Source organism: Triturus cristatus, chromosome 9 (genome assembly GCF_964204655.1).
Source record: "Triturus cristatus chromosome 9, aTriCri1.1, whole genome shotgun sequence".
In the NCBI taxonomy this organism is placed as follows: domain Eukaryota; kingdom Metazoa; phylum Chordata; class Amphibia; order Caudata; family Salamandridae; genus Triturus; species Triturus cristatus.
In genome coordinates, this window is record NC_140592.1 from 1003645750 (window position 1) to 1003664128 (window position 18379).

General features: G+C 43.3%; 1 protein-coding gene across 1 annotated transcript in view; it reads right to left on the bottom strand.

Annotated features, from left to right (window-relative positions):
• Positions 1-18379, bottom strand: part of ADCK1 (aarF domain containing kinase 1) — an 805280-nt gene that overhangs the window by 689272 nt on the left and 97629 nt on the right. The window contains exon 3 of the mRNA XM_085626629.1: positions 5059-5142. Coding sequence (XP_085482755.1) covers positions 5059-5142 — 84 coding nt within the window. The remainder of the gene's footprint in view (positions 1-5058; positions 5143-18379) is intronic.

Here is an 18379-nt window from a genome sequence, read left to right on the forward strand (position 1 = left end):
CTCAAACATAACTCTGGTGGCTAATGCAATTCCAGGAGAGTTCCGCGTTTTGTCCAGTCACAGTTTTGACTCAGCAAAGAGGGTCAATGCACCTGCTGAAAAGTTCATTTTGTAACAAAGATTTTTATTTTATGTAGATAGGTAAGTGGGTTACTGCTTTTGACAGAGATCCTTTTGTTACTTCCATTTTATAAACTGCAGTCCTTCTAATATATATTACAGTGAGCTATGAACAAACATCAAGGAGTTACAAGCAAATTCCAAGTCATGGGTGTAGATCCTTATTGGTTTTTTTCTCAATCCGTTTCCTTCTAAGATTGCAAAGAAGTGCTCTTTTGGGTAGCACTAAAGTCTTGTTAGTACAAACAAACCCAATCAAACATTACGTTGAAATCCTGGCATTGTGTTTCTCTTAACATACAATGTCTACAAGCAAACGCTGAAAGAATATGGTGATTAGCTGCCGGAACTAAGGACAGCAGTGCGGACGTAATATGGTCCTAGGTTTGATGATCGTTGCATTTTAAACAATTTGGAACTTACAAGCCTAGACTGATGGTGACTGGATCGGTTATTACGCATTTGACAAGTCCCATTTGAATCCCTGAGACAGGACTACAACGAAGATTGACATTTCTTGCGAGAGATTTAATGTTCACATGAAAAAAAAAATCATTTTGGAGCCTTGAAAAAGCCCTGCGGGTGAAACACGCGTCGGCTGCTGTGTGAATTTGGAATAAAAGTTTAACCATTGACATCTCGACGTGGAATTGGACCATTATTTAAAGTTTTCTGTGTTATTTGGCACAGTTTAATGGACACAATTGTATTAAGTGTAATATTATATTGATGAGGATTAACGTATTCAAAGAACTGTGACAGTGACTTTACTCTGGTGTGCTACTGTGCCTATGAGGTGGATATAATGTCTACAAGTAGGGACAATATGTAACTCCCGCACCTTATAACCCTCATTGTCTTATGTAACATTTCCTGTACACTGATTTAATAGTCTGTGTGTGTGCAATTGAAATCGCTCTGAAACTTTACACCAGGATGAGAAATGCTATAATAAATAAACAAAAAATTATTTTAAGTGCCATCTAAATCATTATTTGTGTAATTATTCCTACACACAAATACGCATGGCATTCTTACAGGACATGCGCATCTCTTAAATAGGGGTTGATCAAAGTAAAAAACCTGCCTTTAAACCATAGTTTCGCTAAAGCATTTGCAAATTGATAAGCTCTGTGCCTTTGCATCCTTCCACTGCATTGGCATCAAGGTGATAAGCTCCAGATTGCTCCCAGACAGGATGATACTTGACTAAAAGAAGGGCTGATTGACTTTTATTTCAGGCCTTTGTTTTGGACCCAGCTAGAAATAAAAATATGAAAGCCCATCTCCGCCTGTAGGTTGCTTCTCACAACATAAAGCAGACAACCTGCAGGCACTGCTGAATTGTGTCCGTGTTCAGGAAATGACACCAGGACACATTGAGCATATTTTACTGGGTCAGCGAGATCACAAATCTGGCACAGAAATAGCTGCTGAAACGGAGATCCAGTGGGATCCCCCTCATTTGCTGCACGGCCACGAGTAGGGAGTTCAAGACAAAGAAAACAAACAAAATCAGCACCTAGATATGTTTTTCAGACAATGGTGTACTCTATTAGGAAGGAGTAACTTTCGATGTATACTGCGAGGGGGACGTGGTAATCCGAAGGAGAAACCCACAAAAGGAGCCATTGAGTGGGAAACAAGACAAACAGTGTACACTGGATTAAGTATCATGACCAATGGCATGCACTGCAGGGACTTCACACTGCCTACTTAAACTGCGAGACCTGTCAGACAAACTATGGAGGAACAAAATGCATTGCGTGCATCACTAGGGCGACCAGATGACTCCATGTCACTGGGACATAACTTTTCCAGTTTTGGGTTTTGATTTTAAATAGCTCTGCAATCAGGAGATTGCAGTGGTAGTTAATTGTATAATTGTGTCAGTTGGACCAACACATCTGATAACATACAAGGTTGTCACGTTTCCCAAATAAAAATACCAGCCATTTGTTCATGTTTTAAGATTTTGCAAAGGCCCAGACATGGTATTTAAAACGAATTTAATGTAAAATCTTTTGTATCAATTTATAAAGACCTTTTCGGTCTTTGTTTACTGTAATTTTCAGCAGGGAAATATTTCCAGTATTGAACGGATTTAAGTGATTTTCCTAATTTTTGTACTAGCCGGAACATAAACAAGCATTGGCATAGCCAATAGGTCTCGCCTTTGGGACCTTATAAGTGTTTAGTTATCCAGCACAATATCCTTGGTGCAACAACATCAACTGTTGCATGGCTAAACACTTATAAGGTCTCTAAGGCGAGACCTATTGGCTATGCCAATGCTTGTTTTTCTTCTTTAGCTATGCTGCTCAGCATCTGGGAAGTTGTACCACATTGGTAAAAAAACATTGGCTAAGCCATTTAGGTCCGGAGTGATGCTTCAAGCTACTTTGTTTTGAAGAAAAGCTTCAGAAAGGATACTTGTTTGAATTAATGGTGAGGTGACCTCACATTTAATTTAAATTAAATTTTCTGGTGAGCATGTATTAATGCATTATTTACGCAAGAGTTCACATTGGGAAAAGTTAAAAAAAATTAATAACCTTTTCTCAGGGAGAGCGTGTAAATGCATACACGGTGTGTGTGTGCTGTAGGCACATTTTAGCCTTAAAATGGCTAACAGGCTGGCTTCGATATTTCTCACAATTTACCACTAGCATTACTTTGATAGCGAAACTATGCTAGAAACCAGGGAGATGGGCGGGGCTGCACGCAAACAGTGCTCTGTTCGAAGTGGCCTTTTCATGTTATCAATGAACCTTGCCCTCCGAGACCCCAAGATGGCCTTGGGCAAATGTAAAAATTGTGAGCCGAGATGTCTGTTGGAAAAGACAGTCTAAGTAAAAAATAACCACACACAAAGTGAACGCTTTTAGCCACGAAGGAACTTGTGCAAAAGGAGGCCTACTATGACACTAGACTACATACTTAACACTGGCTGACTTCTGCAAGTGTATTTTTTTAATGTACAGGTGTACAAAAAGTAACAGATACAGGTTCCATTGCAAAATAGTACCACTGAACTGCTTTTTAGGACACCACAGGCTAAAAAAAAAAACTATACACTTAAAGAGTGGTAGGTGAATGTATGTGAGCCAATTGTACTGCATAGCAATGTGAGAGTCGCTAATCTGCCTGCAACGAGAGGGCACACATACGAGTAGCACGATTTGAGCTTCTTCTGTGGATTAGCTGTGTGTGGGAATCCACCCCACCACCTGTTTGAAATGCCCAGCCCAAGGCGAGCAGAAAGAGCCTCTAATGAAAGGCTCCACACCCTGCCAATATCTGCGAGGGGGCGGCAGGCAGTGATTGGAAGAAGGGAGGGTGGGCAAAAGAAAACAGAGTATGGGAAACAATTACAGGGCACGGCAACAGCTCGACTCTTAGAAACTCTGTGGAGCATGTCTTTAGGAGGAGGCCGCAATTTACACTTCATAAACTGCTCGTTTTGCAGCTCTTTGCAATCAGAGCCCTGGATGTGAAATTACAACCCCAAATAACTTTTTCTAAAAGCCATTGTAGAAAACCAGGAAGAAAGTATCCCACTGAGCTCTTTCATAATACTCACCAAGAGTCGCACGTAATATTACTCGACTGCAATAGCACAAGCAAAACGGCCAGAGCTGCAGACTTTCGACATCTGGGACAGCGCACCTGCTTCTACGAAAGTGAAAGCGGGTACGGCGCGAGATAATAAAAAATAAAAAAAATGGCCCCTGCGCGCCTGTAGGCGCTGAGGAGGGGGGGATGGGGGGAGTGCGTCTGAGAGCACACACAGCGTTTCCCTTGCGGGAGCGAGCAGGGGCACCATCCAAAGCTCACTCCCGCAAGGGAATCACCAAACATGCACGCGTTGCCATTGAAAGCAATGCAACGCGTGCATGTTTTTCGCCGAAAAAGCTAATTGATTACAAGAGGTCCCATCCTATGCAACGCATGTGCGCTGCGTAGGCGAGACCTAAAAATACAGTGCATGCCAGTAAAAAAGCAGCCAGGTGGCAACCACAAATAACAATGGTATTAGAAAGCAAAGTGCAGGACTGTAAAAGTGTTGTCCTGGTGACAAGGGGCCATCCGGTCACCCAGTGCATTAGAGGCAGCAGGCAGGCACACTGCATGCGTTACAGAGAAGATATGCACTGATTAGGAAGAAAGGGAGGGCAGTGATTAGAAGACAGCTAACTGAGAATTAAAACAAGTGTATGAGACCTGAGGATCTTGTAGCAAGGACTGAGCATTTACTGGAAGCCGAAACTGCAATGAAGTGCATATTTGTTATGTTCCCTAATAATACCGTGATGTGGATAAACTTAGAATGCGCAGCCTGTTGGATGGGTCACAGAGTTGGTCTTCCTAAGAAATCGGCTCATTTTCTATGAAAAGATATGAACAATAACTTAAGATTTCAGTCTACTGTTGACCTCTTCATATTTGCATACAAATTAGATTTGTAAATATATCCTCTAGAGCGGTTTAAGACATGCACAGGACACATCCCGGAATGAGCCCTGCCTCTTTGGGATAAATTCACATACATGTGCATTGAGAAGGATCAAGAGATACTGGAGCACCGAGATGATGCACTTTACCAAATTTCTGCAAACTCCTTCTCCGCAGGAGCATCTGAAAGATCCTCCAAGAAACTTAAGATCAGCTCCGCACAAAACTTTGTGAATACAGTAAAAGGAGGCAGAAGAAAATCAGTACATGTTGGTTACCATGGAAGCAAGGCGACTAGGCACTGAGGGCAGGCCGCTGCCCTATAGGGAATGTTAAAAAAAAAAACTACAACGGAACAGTCGTGTCACAAATGTCCCTTAGGTGCCCCTCGAAGACTTGGATTGGCCGGTCCAACCTGGCTTATCCACTGGAGTTGGCCCTGGACTCCAATGTCATTTGTAATGCAGCTCCCCGATTACTCACCTCTGATTTCAGGCTGGTGTACTCCAGAGATCCATCCTGGACATTTCTGAGGGTGAGCAGGTAGTCGTAGGTGATGGCAGCTGTCTGGACACATAGAAGAGAGAAAAACAATTACTAACACAGAAACACAGGAGCTCTGTTAGTTTCGAGACTCTATAAAACATTTGGGCTTCCAGCAGACCTTAAGACACTAAATGCTCAGAGATTTACATTCGTCTTTATCTATTCACTAACATTGGAACTGGCGCATGTATGGGAATGCCTACAGCATCTCCCGGAGGGTCGTGTGCACATGGACTTTTCAATGAGGCGCTAAGAGCATCGTGGCCAAGTCCTCAAGGACAGTCAGTTAGACAGTAGCACTGTTTATAAAAACCTTATGGACTAAGATCCAACACTTGGTTAAGAGCACCAGATCCATATCACCTTTTCAGGATAACCAGTATGTGAACTATTATCAATTACATTCAATAGGCCATATTCATTGTCATTTTCAGCTGGAATGGCTCCATTTACACCTTTTAGGACTTTTGCAATAGGAAACCCGATGGGCATACACGGGTTTACTATGGCTTAAATGTATGTTCCATCCTCATACAATTATGCATTTGTAACCACTTGCAATGTGTGGGAAGTGGGAGCATCAAGGTGTGGTTTAACTTGAAAGTTTGTGAACAACCAGAAACTCCTAGGATGAGTGGAAATTCACAAATTCTGATCAAAGATTTACTCCAGCAAAGCACAGGAGTAACTCTCCTGTCAGGGTGGGTAGATGTACAAAACACCCACATTTGGAAGAAGTTTTTGTCAATTGTGGGTTACACAGATACATGTATCTTAAGTGTGCATCCTGAAACTCTAGAATGCACCCAGACGGGCCTGGTCTAGATGGTCACTGTGGTGAAGGCACCCAGGATTATTCCGTTCCAAGAATTACTCCTGCCACCGCATAAAAAAGAAGACTGCAGGGCATTTTAGGAAAAATAAAATTGGAGGCATATAAAAGTTCCAAACGTCATCTTAAACAAAATCTGTTCTTTTCAGAATACCACAATGTTCTACAAATACGAATTATGACAATTTCTGTATTCATTCGAACTGTTTCGAACATTATCTGCTAAAAACAAATGGATACCCCCTGTTGCAGCAAAAATAATGGATTCTGCTTTTTCTAATACACCTTTGCAACGCATACTAGCAAAATTGTCTAACAGAACATATAACCTTAACAAAAATAGTATTTATAGGAACGTTTCTTTGGAGGACATAAGAATCAAAAGGCAGCAGGCCGCTGTACAGAGAACATTTCCGTTGCGGCAGGAGGCTCGGAAACAAAAGGTGAGGTTTATGGTGCAATGATGCGTGATTTGGGTTCCACTGAAACTAAACTACAGAAACGGGGATTTGATGAAGAGGACAGGAAGAGGGGCATGTAAATGGACCGGTGTAGGACAGCAGACTGTGTATATTTATTTTTTATTTTTTTATTTTAGTAGTACAGAATAGCAGTTGAATATGCAGTTTTGTCACAGTATAGAACATTACAATACAGGATGTCAGAGTCAACCCCTTGAAATCACCTTCCTGCAACTTTACATCTCTGATATCAACGCCCCGTATGTCCACTCGGAAGTCTCCCCCATCAGTCTGTGTCCGAGGTTTCATCTTCCTGCTCCGATGGTGGATCGCATAGGTCACCTCTGAATTTATTCCATGCCCCCCACACTTTACCCCACTTAAGAGGGCATCCCCGTCTAATAAACGCTGATCGTTCAGCTAGCATGGCCCCGTTTATCTCCTTTTCCCATGCGATTAGCGATGGTGCCTCCCCGTCCCCTATTTTTGGGCTATGTTTCGCTTAGCTATCATAATCCCCAGTGTAGCCCAGCTCTGAGCTTGACAAGTGAGGTCATTAGGTTCCCATACATTCAGCAGACAGCGTCTAGGTTCCAGCACTAATGACACTCCCCCCGACTGTGACAATGTCCGCATCACCCGCTTCCAGTATTCTTGGATTACGGGACACTCACATATGGTATGGGAAAAATTCCCCACCTCCCCGCAGCCGCGCAGACAGAACGGATGTGGTGCTCTACCTATTCTGTGCAGAGTGTGTCTGGTGTAATATGAGCGGTCTAGAATCCGGATCTGTACCAGCCGAAACCTTGAGGGTTTGCCCGCCTCTCGCGGTGAAGCCAATGCCTCCCGCCATTCCGGCTCGTCAAACTCGCCTATATCACGGGACCATTTCTCTTGGAGAGGACCCGTCGGGTCCGGTAGGTTGTTCACTAGCTTGCGGTATGTGAGTGACGTGGCCTTCTTTAGCATATACTCTGTCAATAACCTATCCTCCATGGGCGATGCCTCCGGTACCCCAGTGCCGGGTGGTAGTTTTGACAGTAAGGCATGTTTAATCTGCGTATATCGGAACCATTCTGAGGGCGCCAGGTCATACTGTTGTTGAAGACGTGCAAATGTAACTACTTCACCCTTGTACCACATGTCGCCCTGTGTATATTTTTTATACATTGTACAGGTATACACATTTCTGGGCTCATCTCAATAGCTGTACAATCCTGGGTGGTTATGGCACACCTGTTAAATTTCAATAGGCCAGCTGCAGTATTTACTGGGTGTGAAATTACCACGCGTTTCCCATATACACAACAACGAATTGTTGGTTCCTGCTTTGATTACTTACTAGTAATTTTCATTAGACTGATTCTCAATTTCTCGTCCCAGTACTTACTGAATGCAAAGAGGTTCTACCTCCGAGAACCAGCACACTCTACCAAGCACCTTTTTCACTTTGCATTATTTGTGTAGGACCACCCTTCTCACGAATATAAAGGAAGCAAACTCCCAATCCTATAATATTTAAGCTTACAACCCTCTTGAAGAAGTTTGAGGAGTAAGGGAGGGAATGCAAATATTGGGAGGAGAAATGAAGACTGATATCAATGAAGATTGGCAGATAAGTAATCTAGACATTACCTCCTTATCTTCATTCCTCATACTATCCCTTACTTATTACAGGCATATCCAAGCAGAAAGCCTTCTTTGCAGAGTTTTTCTGTTAAAAACAAAGAAAAGTTGTCGTACCACACAAAATATACATTTAATTATGGGAAAGACTCCTGAATCAACGTATGCACCAATTTTAAAACACAGACCTGTTCAAGAAAACATTTATTCCAAAATCAAGTTCCAACCATTGAGGAAGGATCAGTCTGGAATGACTGACAAACATGGATGCACTGGCCTAAATAGCAGCTCAACAAATGTCATTAGTAGAGGCCCCACCCCATTCAGCCGAAAAGGTGTCACTCAATGAAAGGATTGGGCTTGGATGGAACCTAGGAAGAGTTAACCTGCATAAGAATGGGATAAAGCAATTATTTTATCCAACAAATCAATGTCAACGATGATGACTTATAACCAGGTTTGACTGGACCAAACTTGATAAACAAGACAACATTTTTTTTTCCCGATACAGTTGATCGATGTAGATACATATGAACAGCTCTAACCACATCCAGTTATTTTAAATGATATTCCTGATCTGAAAGTGGACTGCGGCATAAAACAGGAAGAACCATTTACATGAAAAAATAAATATTAGGAATAAAGCCAAGACATAGTTTAAGAACATGCTTGTCCTCAAATACCTTTCAATAAGGTGGAGATTACATTATAATTCATCCAATTCCCTCAGATATCCTGTGGTCATAATGGCCACCAAAATAGATTTCCATGTCAAAAACATTCAGTCACCTCTTTTAAAGGTTCAAAAGGTGGATTCTGGAGGGCCTATGAAAGTGAAGGGAGGACCTGAAGAGACACAAGTCTTCGAACTTTAAACCTTGAGAACTCAAAATCCATAAAAATCTGTTGACTGAATCTTTTACATAAGTGAAGGAACAGCATGGTGAACTTTTGACAACTGGGCATTGTAAGTTCAGTGTGTTCAGAACAAAAACCTTATCAAACCAGTTCTGAAGAAATTGCAAATATTCTTTGTTGAACACTGAAAAAGAGGGTTTTGATTTTTCTGATACTTGAGCGAAGAGAGGTACCAGTGGATATAAACATACATGAACAAGCCATCTCCCTTCAACCTCCACAACGCAATAGAGTCGGATATTGGATGGTTACTGACAACCAAGGTTGTTGCCGACGAGGGCAAGGATCTAATGGAAGAATCCATCACAACTTGAACTCCTAATTATCTTAACAGAGGAAACGATTGCTTTCTTTGCCAAAAGTTAGAACTGCAATCACCTCTACCTTATTCTCCCGATCTTGGAAATTAGAAGTGAAGTCAGAAGAATCTTCGGAAAGTAGACCCTTTGGCAAACAAACTCAACAAGGCTTCTGTTTCAAATTCTAGAGGATCATGAAACCAGGAAAAGAACTGAGGAAATGCTGCATAGTATGAACCGGCAAAAAGGTCCACTTTGGAAAACGGAACCTCTGACAATTTCTCTTAAATACTGCAATTGATAACCTGAATTCCTGTGAGGAAGGAAAAATCAGATTTAGACTGTCCACTATGTAGTGAATAAGTCGTAGACAGAGGGTTCTTGTAGAAAGAAGTTTCTTCACAGGCTACATGGTAGTAGAGCCCAAACAACGCAGGCTCCATGAAGCACAGCTCGACCTCCAACTGCCCCACTTCAAGTGAGTTCCAACCTCCAAGGTGACCAGTGACATTCCATGTATTGACATACAAATCTACATATGAATGCTCAAACCTAAGAACATAAACAAGACCAGAGAAGGATGCAGTAACAACATGAGAAGAACTACTACACACTAGAACACTGTATTTTCCCTGAACTTGGACTAGCCCGAGAGACACAAAATGTTTCTTTCCCAGAGAGAAGATCTGCCATGCTACATTGTTTAGGAAAAGGGAATGTGTTGCACATTGGCATTTCATGCAAGTCATTGTTACTGTATTGTCACTTATTAAACTGGAGCTAAACCCTGAATCTCCTCTTTAATACTGCCGTTATTTCCCTCCAATTGAAAGAATGGATTCTCTCTTGAAATAGCCATCGACACTGGACTGAACTCAGACCTAACACTGCCCCCAAACGCAGTTTGTGTTAAAGTCACCAAATTTGGAAGACAAAGGTGAACACCTGACTCTAGATTGGCTGGCAGAAAACACCATTGCAGTTACTGCTTCAGAATCTATAACATAAGAATCAGGGCCTCTAAATTTTGAGATACCGGTGATCAATGATGAAGAATATGAAGTAGAAGTGCAAATGTTGCCATATGTAAATGAACCCAAGGTACTACAAAGATACACTCTCCCTTCAAGAAAAAATAGAGCAAAAAGTGTGTTTGAGGTTGTGATTATGCAAAATCCTAAATCCCAGATCCCATTCTCCTCAAATGGATGTATCCATGCCCCCGTACTCAAAGACACTCACTAGCTGGCCCAGGATGAATTTCTAGCAGAAGCTACCATGTCCACCATCGCTTGACCCTTCTGCTGTTGGGAAGAGATACAAACCCTTTGGCAGTCTGGACCATGATCTGAAATATTCCAGACTCTGTACTGGGCGTAGACAAGACTTCTGATAGTTCATCAGCAACCCAAATCCCTCTAGTCTCTGAACAGTTGTAAACGTATACAGCCTTGTCTATTCCTGAGAATGAGAAACTACTAAAATATCATCTGGGTAAGGATGCACTTGTACACCTTCCTCGTGTAGGATCAATATCAAGGGAGCATCTTGGTAATGATTCTGGGGGATGCTTTCACCCTAGAAAACAAGGGCTTGAAATGGCCAGTGCATTCTTCCTTCAGTGAACCTTAGATACCTCTGATGAGGGTCCCTGATGGGAATATGCAGATAAGCATCTTGTAGATATATTGGATACTAGAAAATCCCCTTCCACCACTAGAGCAATAATCTGTTGCCGTGTTGATTTTGAAGTGGATTGAAAAAGAAAAAAAATTGAATTGATGCTCTTCAGGTCTTTTAGAAGTCTGAAAACACCCGATGACTTCTTCACTAAAACTATTATAGAGTACCATACAGTTTCTTTCTCCTGAAAGGGAACAGCGCTAATCGCTTTCGTATGACGAAGATGCAAGATATTCTCTTGCAGTGCTATGCTCCTCTCCAAGCAGAAGCCAAGGAGTGGGAAGGTACCTTAAATTGAAAGGACTGACTGGAAATCTATAGAATAGCCTTGAAATATTACTGGCAATACCAATTGTCCTTGATAACAACCTTTCACCCATCATAAAATAGAGCTAAACGACCCCCAACTGGAACTAGATGGCTCAAGATCTCGACATAGTCAGGATTGTTGACATTAATTCCCCTTTTAACCAGAGAGATATTCTTGAAAATTACCATCCTTAAACATACCTACATTAAAAACTAGATTTATTTAATAATTAATCACATTTCTTGTACCTCACACAGTCATAAGATGTTCTGTTTGTTGCAGGGCGACTTAACACCTTTAAGAAAAATGATAAGCCACAGACTCCTCTTTGAAAATGTAAAGACAGGTCTTTACTGTCGCAACAGGGAGACTGACCCTCCTCACACAGGCAGGGAGCCGGCCCCTATTTGATGCATCACATACAGCTTATTTTATACACAGTTAAACAATAAGGGTTAAAAAAAGTTCATAGTTGAATAATATCATCAGCTACAGATTAATACATCCCAATCGTAAGAAACATGAAGTCACGTGACCCTTGAATTTAGCCTAATTCAATATACATCCTTTATTGCAGTTTCTAACAATGCTTAACAAACTAAGCATTCTTAGACCCGTGAATGCATGTGTGTTCGTGGTAAATGCAGCTTTAGTGGTTTGTGTGCTTTATCATTGTGCACCTAAGACCTCCATGTGTTCTAAGCTCATTGGATTTCCTGCACCCATTGTCTAATCAAGTTGCAATCTATTTGGAAAACGAAGTGCGTGCCGGTGAAACCATGTTCTAAAGCCATAAATAGCTTCAAGTTTGCTAAACATGATTTGGCCTTAAATTGCAATCCCTTCAAGTTTATTTCATTATGTCCTCAAGTGAACTCTTCACCTTTCTCTCATCAGCACAAGATTTTGGCATACACCGTTCTTTCAGTTCGTACAGCTGTGTAAGCCTTTCTGCTGGTATCTGTTGTAGCGTTATGTTTCGCAGTTTTTTACATTTTCTACTGTGTGTTCATATTTTACATTTCCATGGACCTACTAAATCAAAGCTCTTCTCGCCAAACTTAAACCAACATAAGCTCTCTTCAAGGATGTTTCTACTTTCTTATCCACTGCATTTGCAATGTAGTGGTCTTCAGTTGGAATAGCTGGTTGAACCATCAGATCTGCCAACAAAGAATCCACAGGCCAATCACACCGCCTTACTTGAATATATTCACGGGTTTGGCGATCTGCAGACCTCCATACCCCTCAAACCCTCCTCTAACACCGGCACAGCCTATTGCATGTGGGTCATGGCACCGCTGTTGAAATCCGTTCCCCGCGTGCCCCAGCACTGCCACAGATGTTGATCATTCAGGACATAGCACCACTGTAAGACATCACAGCAACTGTTTCCTGCATATTCAGTATCTCTGCGCTGCTCATGATTCCTAAACAGAGTGAATCCCGGCACCACTAACGCATCATGATTTACAGGGGGGCCTCTCAAATTGCATTCAGTCTCTTAAACTGCAAGGGCACTAGCACCACACCACTGACTGTCTACTTCAGGCCCCTGCACCACAGCTTAGAAAGAAAAGGGAAAAACTACAAAAGCATAGAAAGATGATTGTGTATTTGCCTCTTTTATATTCATGGGAAAGGGTGGCCCTTTATGTTCATGAGAAGTGGTGGCCCTACACAAGATAAGGGAAGGGGGAAATAGATGCTTTAGTGAGGGTGCCGGTTCACAGAGGCGGGTCTTGTTTGCATGAAGTAATACTGGGACAAGGAGTGGAGAGTCAGTGTAATAACGATTACAGGGAAGTAAGCTAGACATTATCGCCCAATGCACCATGCCTAAATTTGAACAGTGTGTTAATAGCACACCTGGCAAATACCACAGCTGGTATAATATTTACTAGTTGAGTAATTGCAACGTACGATTGCACAGCTATTCAAATTAGCCCCTTTTTGTAATTATGTGTAATGTAAAAAAACAACTGCACAGTCTGCTCTCTTGCAATGTTCCAATTACATGGTTCTCATACTTCCAGCATCATGAAATCCTGGTTTCTGTAATCTAGTTTCAATGGAACCCAAAGCAAAACTTTACTGTTCTGTAACTACACCTTAAGTTCCAGAGCCTATTGCTACAAAAAAAATGTTCTCTGTACAGCGGGTCACTGTATTTTGGTACAAATAGCCCGTTATGAAAAAATCATAAAAATAATGCTTTTTTAACATTTGTGTGCTCTGCTAGAAATGTCAGAACGACAAGGAAAGGGCCTCCTTCCAAGGTGGCAGGCCTCATTTGGGGGGTGGGGGTAGTAGGGCATGCAGGGGTTAGGGGGCCACAGCCATGGGGAGGGGGGGGGCTGGGTTTGTTTGTCTCGGATACCATGGGGATCCAATCTACTATGCCTTTGCAAACTGGGCCAAGTGCATCCTTTTCAGCAAAGGACTCTCAGTGGTATCAATGGCAAGCAGACACAAGCTTTTCTGGGAGGTAAGTGTGGGGGTTCTACAGACCCAATACTCAAAACAAATTCAACAGTGCAATAACCAATTGTCCAGCCCAGTGCTTATCTCTATAAAAAGAAAAGTACTTTAATGTACAGCAAAACGTAATAGTACACACCACACAAAAGTATCAGGTACTCAGGGTCTCTGGTGCAGGGATATCCCTTTCTAAGTGAGGATGTTCCCCATTGCCCTCTTCCAACTCACCTTAATCGTCATCTACAGGTGCAGTGCACCCCTCCCCAGGTCTGATAGTCGTTACCAGTTAATTTCTCTCAAGTTTCGCCTCCTCCTTTTTCAAGGCACATGGTAGGCCTTACATGGTCTCCCGCTCCTCAGTCCTGGCTTTCCCACAGCTGGGAGCAGAAGAGCCAGCCACAGGTGCATGGTGCGCCTGCACGCTTCCTCAGCCCTGACACGAAATGCACCAGTGTCTGGAGGCAGCAGAAGCCATCCTCAGGCAGCAGCTCTCTTTTGGTCACTCAGACCCTGGCGGCAGATACGCCCACTGGTTGTGTAAGGGACACCTCCTGGACTGGGGTGTGAAGGTCGAGTCAGGGGCTTGGTACTGCATGGCCAAGGAAGTCCGATTTTGGATGCACATGCAATGACAGCAGCAAAGTCTCTTCAAGGCGCTGCAACAGTGGCAGTTGAGTTTCGATCAGGTGCACATACGGTCAGTGTCTCGACTGCCGCACATTCTGCCAAGTGCCTCAAAGGAACAGCCCCTTTCTCACAACGAAGGCCTCACGCGAACACGATTAGCAAGTGCCATAGGGCTAGCCACTATACCACTCTGTTCAGGGATACTTGAGGCAGGTGCACGGGATTACTCTGGTCTCTAGCTTAACGGTGCACCTGGCCCAGGCCCTAGCAAAATGCTTGTCGAGTTCCTTGACTTGGTAGCACTCTTTTCTTATGCGGCGCAGACCACTCAGACACACAGTGGAGCAAGTGACAAGGCTGCAACAACACAAATGATGGAACTCTTTGCCCGGCACATGACTACGAAAGAGGGGACAATCTCCAAGTGTAGAGCACGCCAGACATGCTTCTATGAGTATCCGTCAGACAGAACCATAGCGCTGGGGTACTACTCACACTATTAGTCTGTTCCTCCTACAGGATTTGCTCACTCCTTCCCTCTAGCTCCTGCATGATCCTTCAGGCATTGTAGGACAAGGAACAGCTCTTCTTCCAGCTCAGACTCTATTTGATGTCACCTGTCATGCATGCAACAGCCTTGGTTGTGTAGCAAGACCTTCGGGACCTCTGTGGAAATTCCATCCTTGGTCAAACCTGGAACTGGAGCAACAAGTCGGTCAGACGCTCCCACTTATATACTGTTAAAGCAGACATGGGATGTGTATTCTCTGTCTGAACATTCAGAACCAGTTTGGGTAATGTGTCCTCATCATGTTTCCCAGACTCAGCCTTTGCTAGAGTGATGATCCTGACAGCAGGATGGACCACAGGCTGGAGCACCCACAACAGAGGCACAAAGTTATGTGGGCATTCTGCACCTGGCTACCACAGCCACACCTTAATGTGATCAGGAGGGATACTCGGACAACAGGACTTATAGCCACAACCTTTACCCGAACATCCACCAGATGGCAGGATTCAGGTTGACACATCAACAACACTCTGCAGCAAAAGGACCTCATTGAAGCTCTAAGGGGAGCTTGTCTCCTCTTTCCCCACTTCAGTGTCTAGGTCCCCTCCCTCCAGGCTCAAGAATGTAAGCAATACACTTTCACTGCCTGGAAGAGCAACCTCATCTCTATATTGTGGCTAGGGGCTTCCAAAACTGAAAGCAATGGGCCTTCTTCAATCTGGTACACTCAGACAAGTATACCGCGTATGACACGCATACCAGACACATTTGTACACACATGCATTTGCTCTGGATATTAGCGAAAGGATCCAGGTTCATCTGTAGCAGCAGGACTTCACATGATTGGGTCAGTAGACCACCTCTCTTGTGACTCAGATAAAAATGTCTGGCCACACTACGATCACTACAAAATAATGGTTTGCTGCCACCTCTGCATGCCAGGAGTAAACCAGTAGCAGGGATGGTAGTCCTCAGTCACTATGGACTGCATGCTTGGTAAGCTCAGGGCACGGGACATGACAGTACACCATGCAGAGGACATTCCTGTCCCAAAACAGGGTGTGCAAATGTAGACAGTGCGCTGTTTGCCCATCCGATCTGCCCCAGTGAAAATCATGCTGGCAAACACCAATGGGTGCGGTAATTACTATGAAATTCAAAATCCTCTATCGGGCACAAACTTGAACTTTTCGCCCACATCAGGATTTGCGCGTCTTTCATAAACAGGCCCTCTATTTTAAATTACTTTGACTCATTTGCAATTTAAGACACGAAGAGTAAAATTGTTACCGAGAATCCCACAACAAACAGTCAGTTAACAAAGTCAGAATTATAATCCGTGGGCAGATTAATAATTTACACTGAGGTGCTATTTGCATCACTTAAAAAAATAAAATATAGGAGCGGCTCATTTTGCTCACTTTTTTTGTGGCGTTTGGTAATATTCAGTGTTCATTTCCCAAAAATAATTTCAGCTGCCCAAAGAATGCAAGGGTTTATGAACACCAATGCTGTCTAGTCTTGATTCCATCTCATGCCTTTTTTCCACCACCCTTGACTTCATGTCTCTTACGCACTCTTAAAGGTTTTTTTCATCCCTGCTTTCTCCGGTTGCCGCTGTTTGTTTGTCTTCTTCCTCCTTTCTTCCTTTTCTGCCTGTCTCTTGCTCAGGGTCGCAGTCGGATGATAAAAATTAAGCACTGGTCACAAATAAAGAGTGCGGGTGCCCATCACTAGATACCACTGGCACTAATTAAAGCACTCGGGCTTTTTCAATGCCAGTAAAAATGTATCTTCCTCTATAGTAGCATTCTGCATAAAATAGAAGCCCAGCATTGCAAATTAGTGCATAATTCGAAGAGGTTGCGTAGATGTTGATATATTTTTTAGGATTTTTACACAACAGAAATTTAGGACCACGAACAAGCTAAGCGCTGCACAAAAATCAAGTTTCTACTTAATGAACGAAGTTACTTGCCTTCAGTGTTGCCTTATCTGATAGAGAGACTATCTACCACAGATTCTTTTCCTTAGAATACTCTACATGCATCAGACTGGATGAGGAAAATCTTGAGCAGTACCACTGTACGCTGGTAGGTGGCACTGCTCTGCTCACCACTGAAGTCGTCCGTGCTGGAAGTGACATGCGTGGTGCCTATATAGGTGACACCCCAGTGCGCGGATACCCAAGCAATACCTCAGCGGAAGTGGGTCCGCGAACAGATTTAGACCAGGAAGTACTGCAGGACTGAACGGGCAAAGTCCCCATCATGAGGTACCTGACTGTCCAGGCAGTAGTGCTTGGTAAACATGTGGAGAGATACCCACATTGCAGCTTGACAGATGCCCAGGACAGGAACTCCATGAGCTAACTCCGTGCCTTGGCTCTCGTGGAATTAGCAGGCAAGCCCTCAGGGGGTTGCTTCTTGGCCAGTGCTTAGCAGATTTTAATATAGAGCACAATCCATCTTCAGATGGTCCTTTTCTGCAGTTTTCCCTTTCTTTGCTCTGGCGAACCCAATGAAGAGCTCATCATCCACCTGGTGTTCCATAGTACAATCAACGTAGAACAATAATGCTCTTTTTGAATCCAGGTGATGGAGTCTTTATTCCTCTTTGGAAAGTTGAGGCAAAGCAAAGAAGGTATGATCTGGCCGACATGAAAGGGTGTCACCACTTCTGGCAGGAAAAGAGGCATGTGTTCTCAGAAGACATTTTTCTGGAAAGATTGCATTGTACTGAGGGGGCACGAGAGTTCCTGTAGTTTGCTCTACCCTCATGGCCAATCTAATAGCCACTAGAAAGACAGTTTGAATGGTCAGAAGACATAGAAGGCATTTGTGTATAAGCTCGAAGGGCGAGCACATCAAGAACATCAAGACCAGATTCAAGTCCCATAAGGGCGTGATGAAGGGTTTTGAAGTAAACAGGCGTTGTAGTCCTTTTTAGAAAACAAGTTGCTACAGGTGACTTAAACAGGGACAGCTGGTGTGGCAACTGCAAGAAGACCGATACAGCAGAAAGATGCCTTATAAATGTGCCCAAAGCAAACCCTTACAGTGCTAACAGAAGAATAAATATCAGACAAAGAAGCAGAAAGGGGATCGACATTTTAGGTAGCACACCAAGCCAACATTTTTTTCCCAACGGTAGGTGTATAATGTCTTGGTGGAGGGACGCTTAGTCACCAGAATGACATCGCAGACTTCTACATGGAAGTCAAAAACTGTCAACTGTCGCCACTCAATCTTCGTGCATGATGGTGGAGCGTGTGCAGGTTCGGGTGTAGGACCCTGCCCTGTTGCTGTGACAGTAGATCCTCCTGAAGAGGCAGCCTGATCGGAGGGCTGATGCTCATGCTCAGGTGTTCGTGATACCATGCTCTCCGTGCCCAATCTGGAGCCACATAAATGACTCTGGCTTGGTCGTATCTGATCTTCTTGAGATCTCTGGGCAGGAGTGGTACAGGCAGAAAGGCGTACAGGAGGCCTGAGATTCACTCAAGAC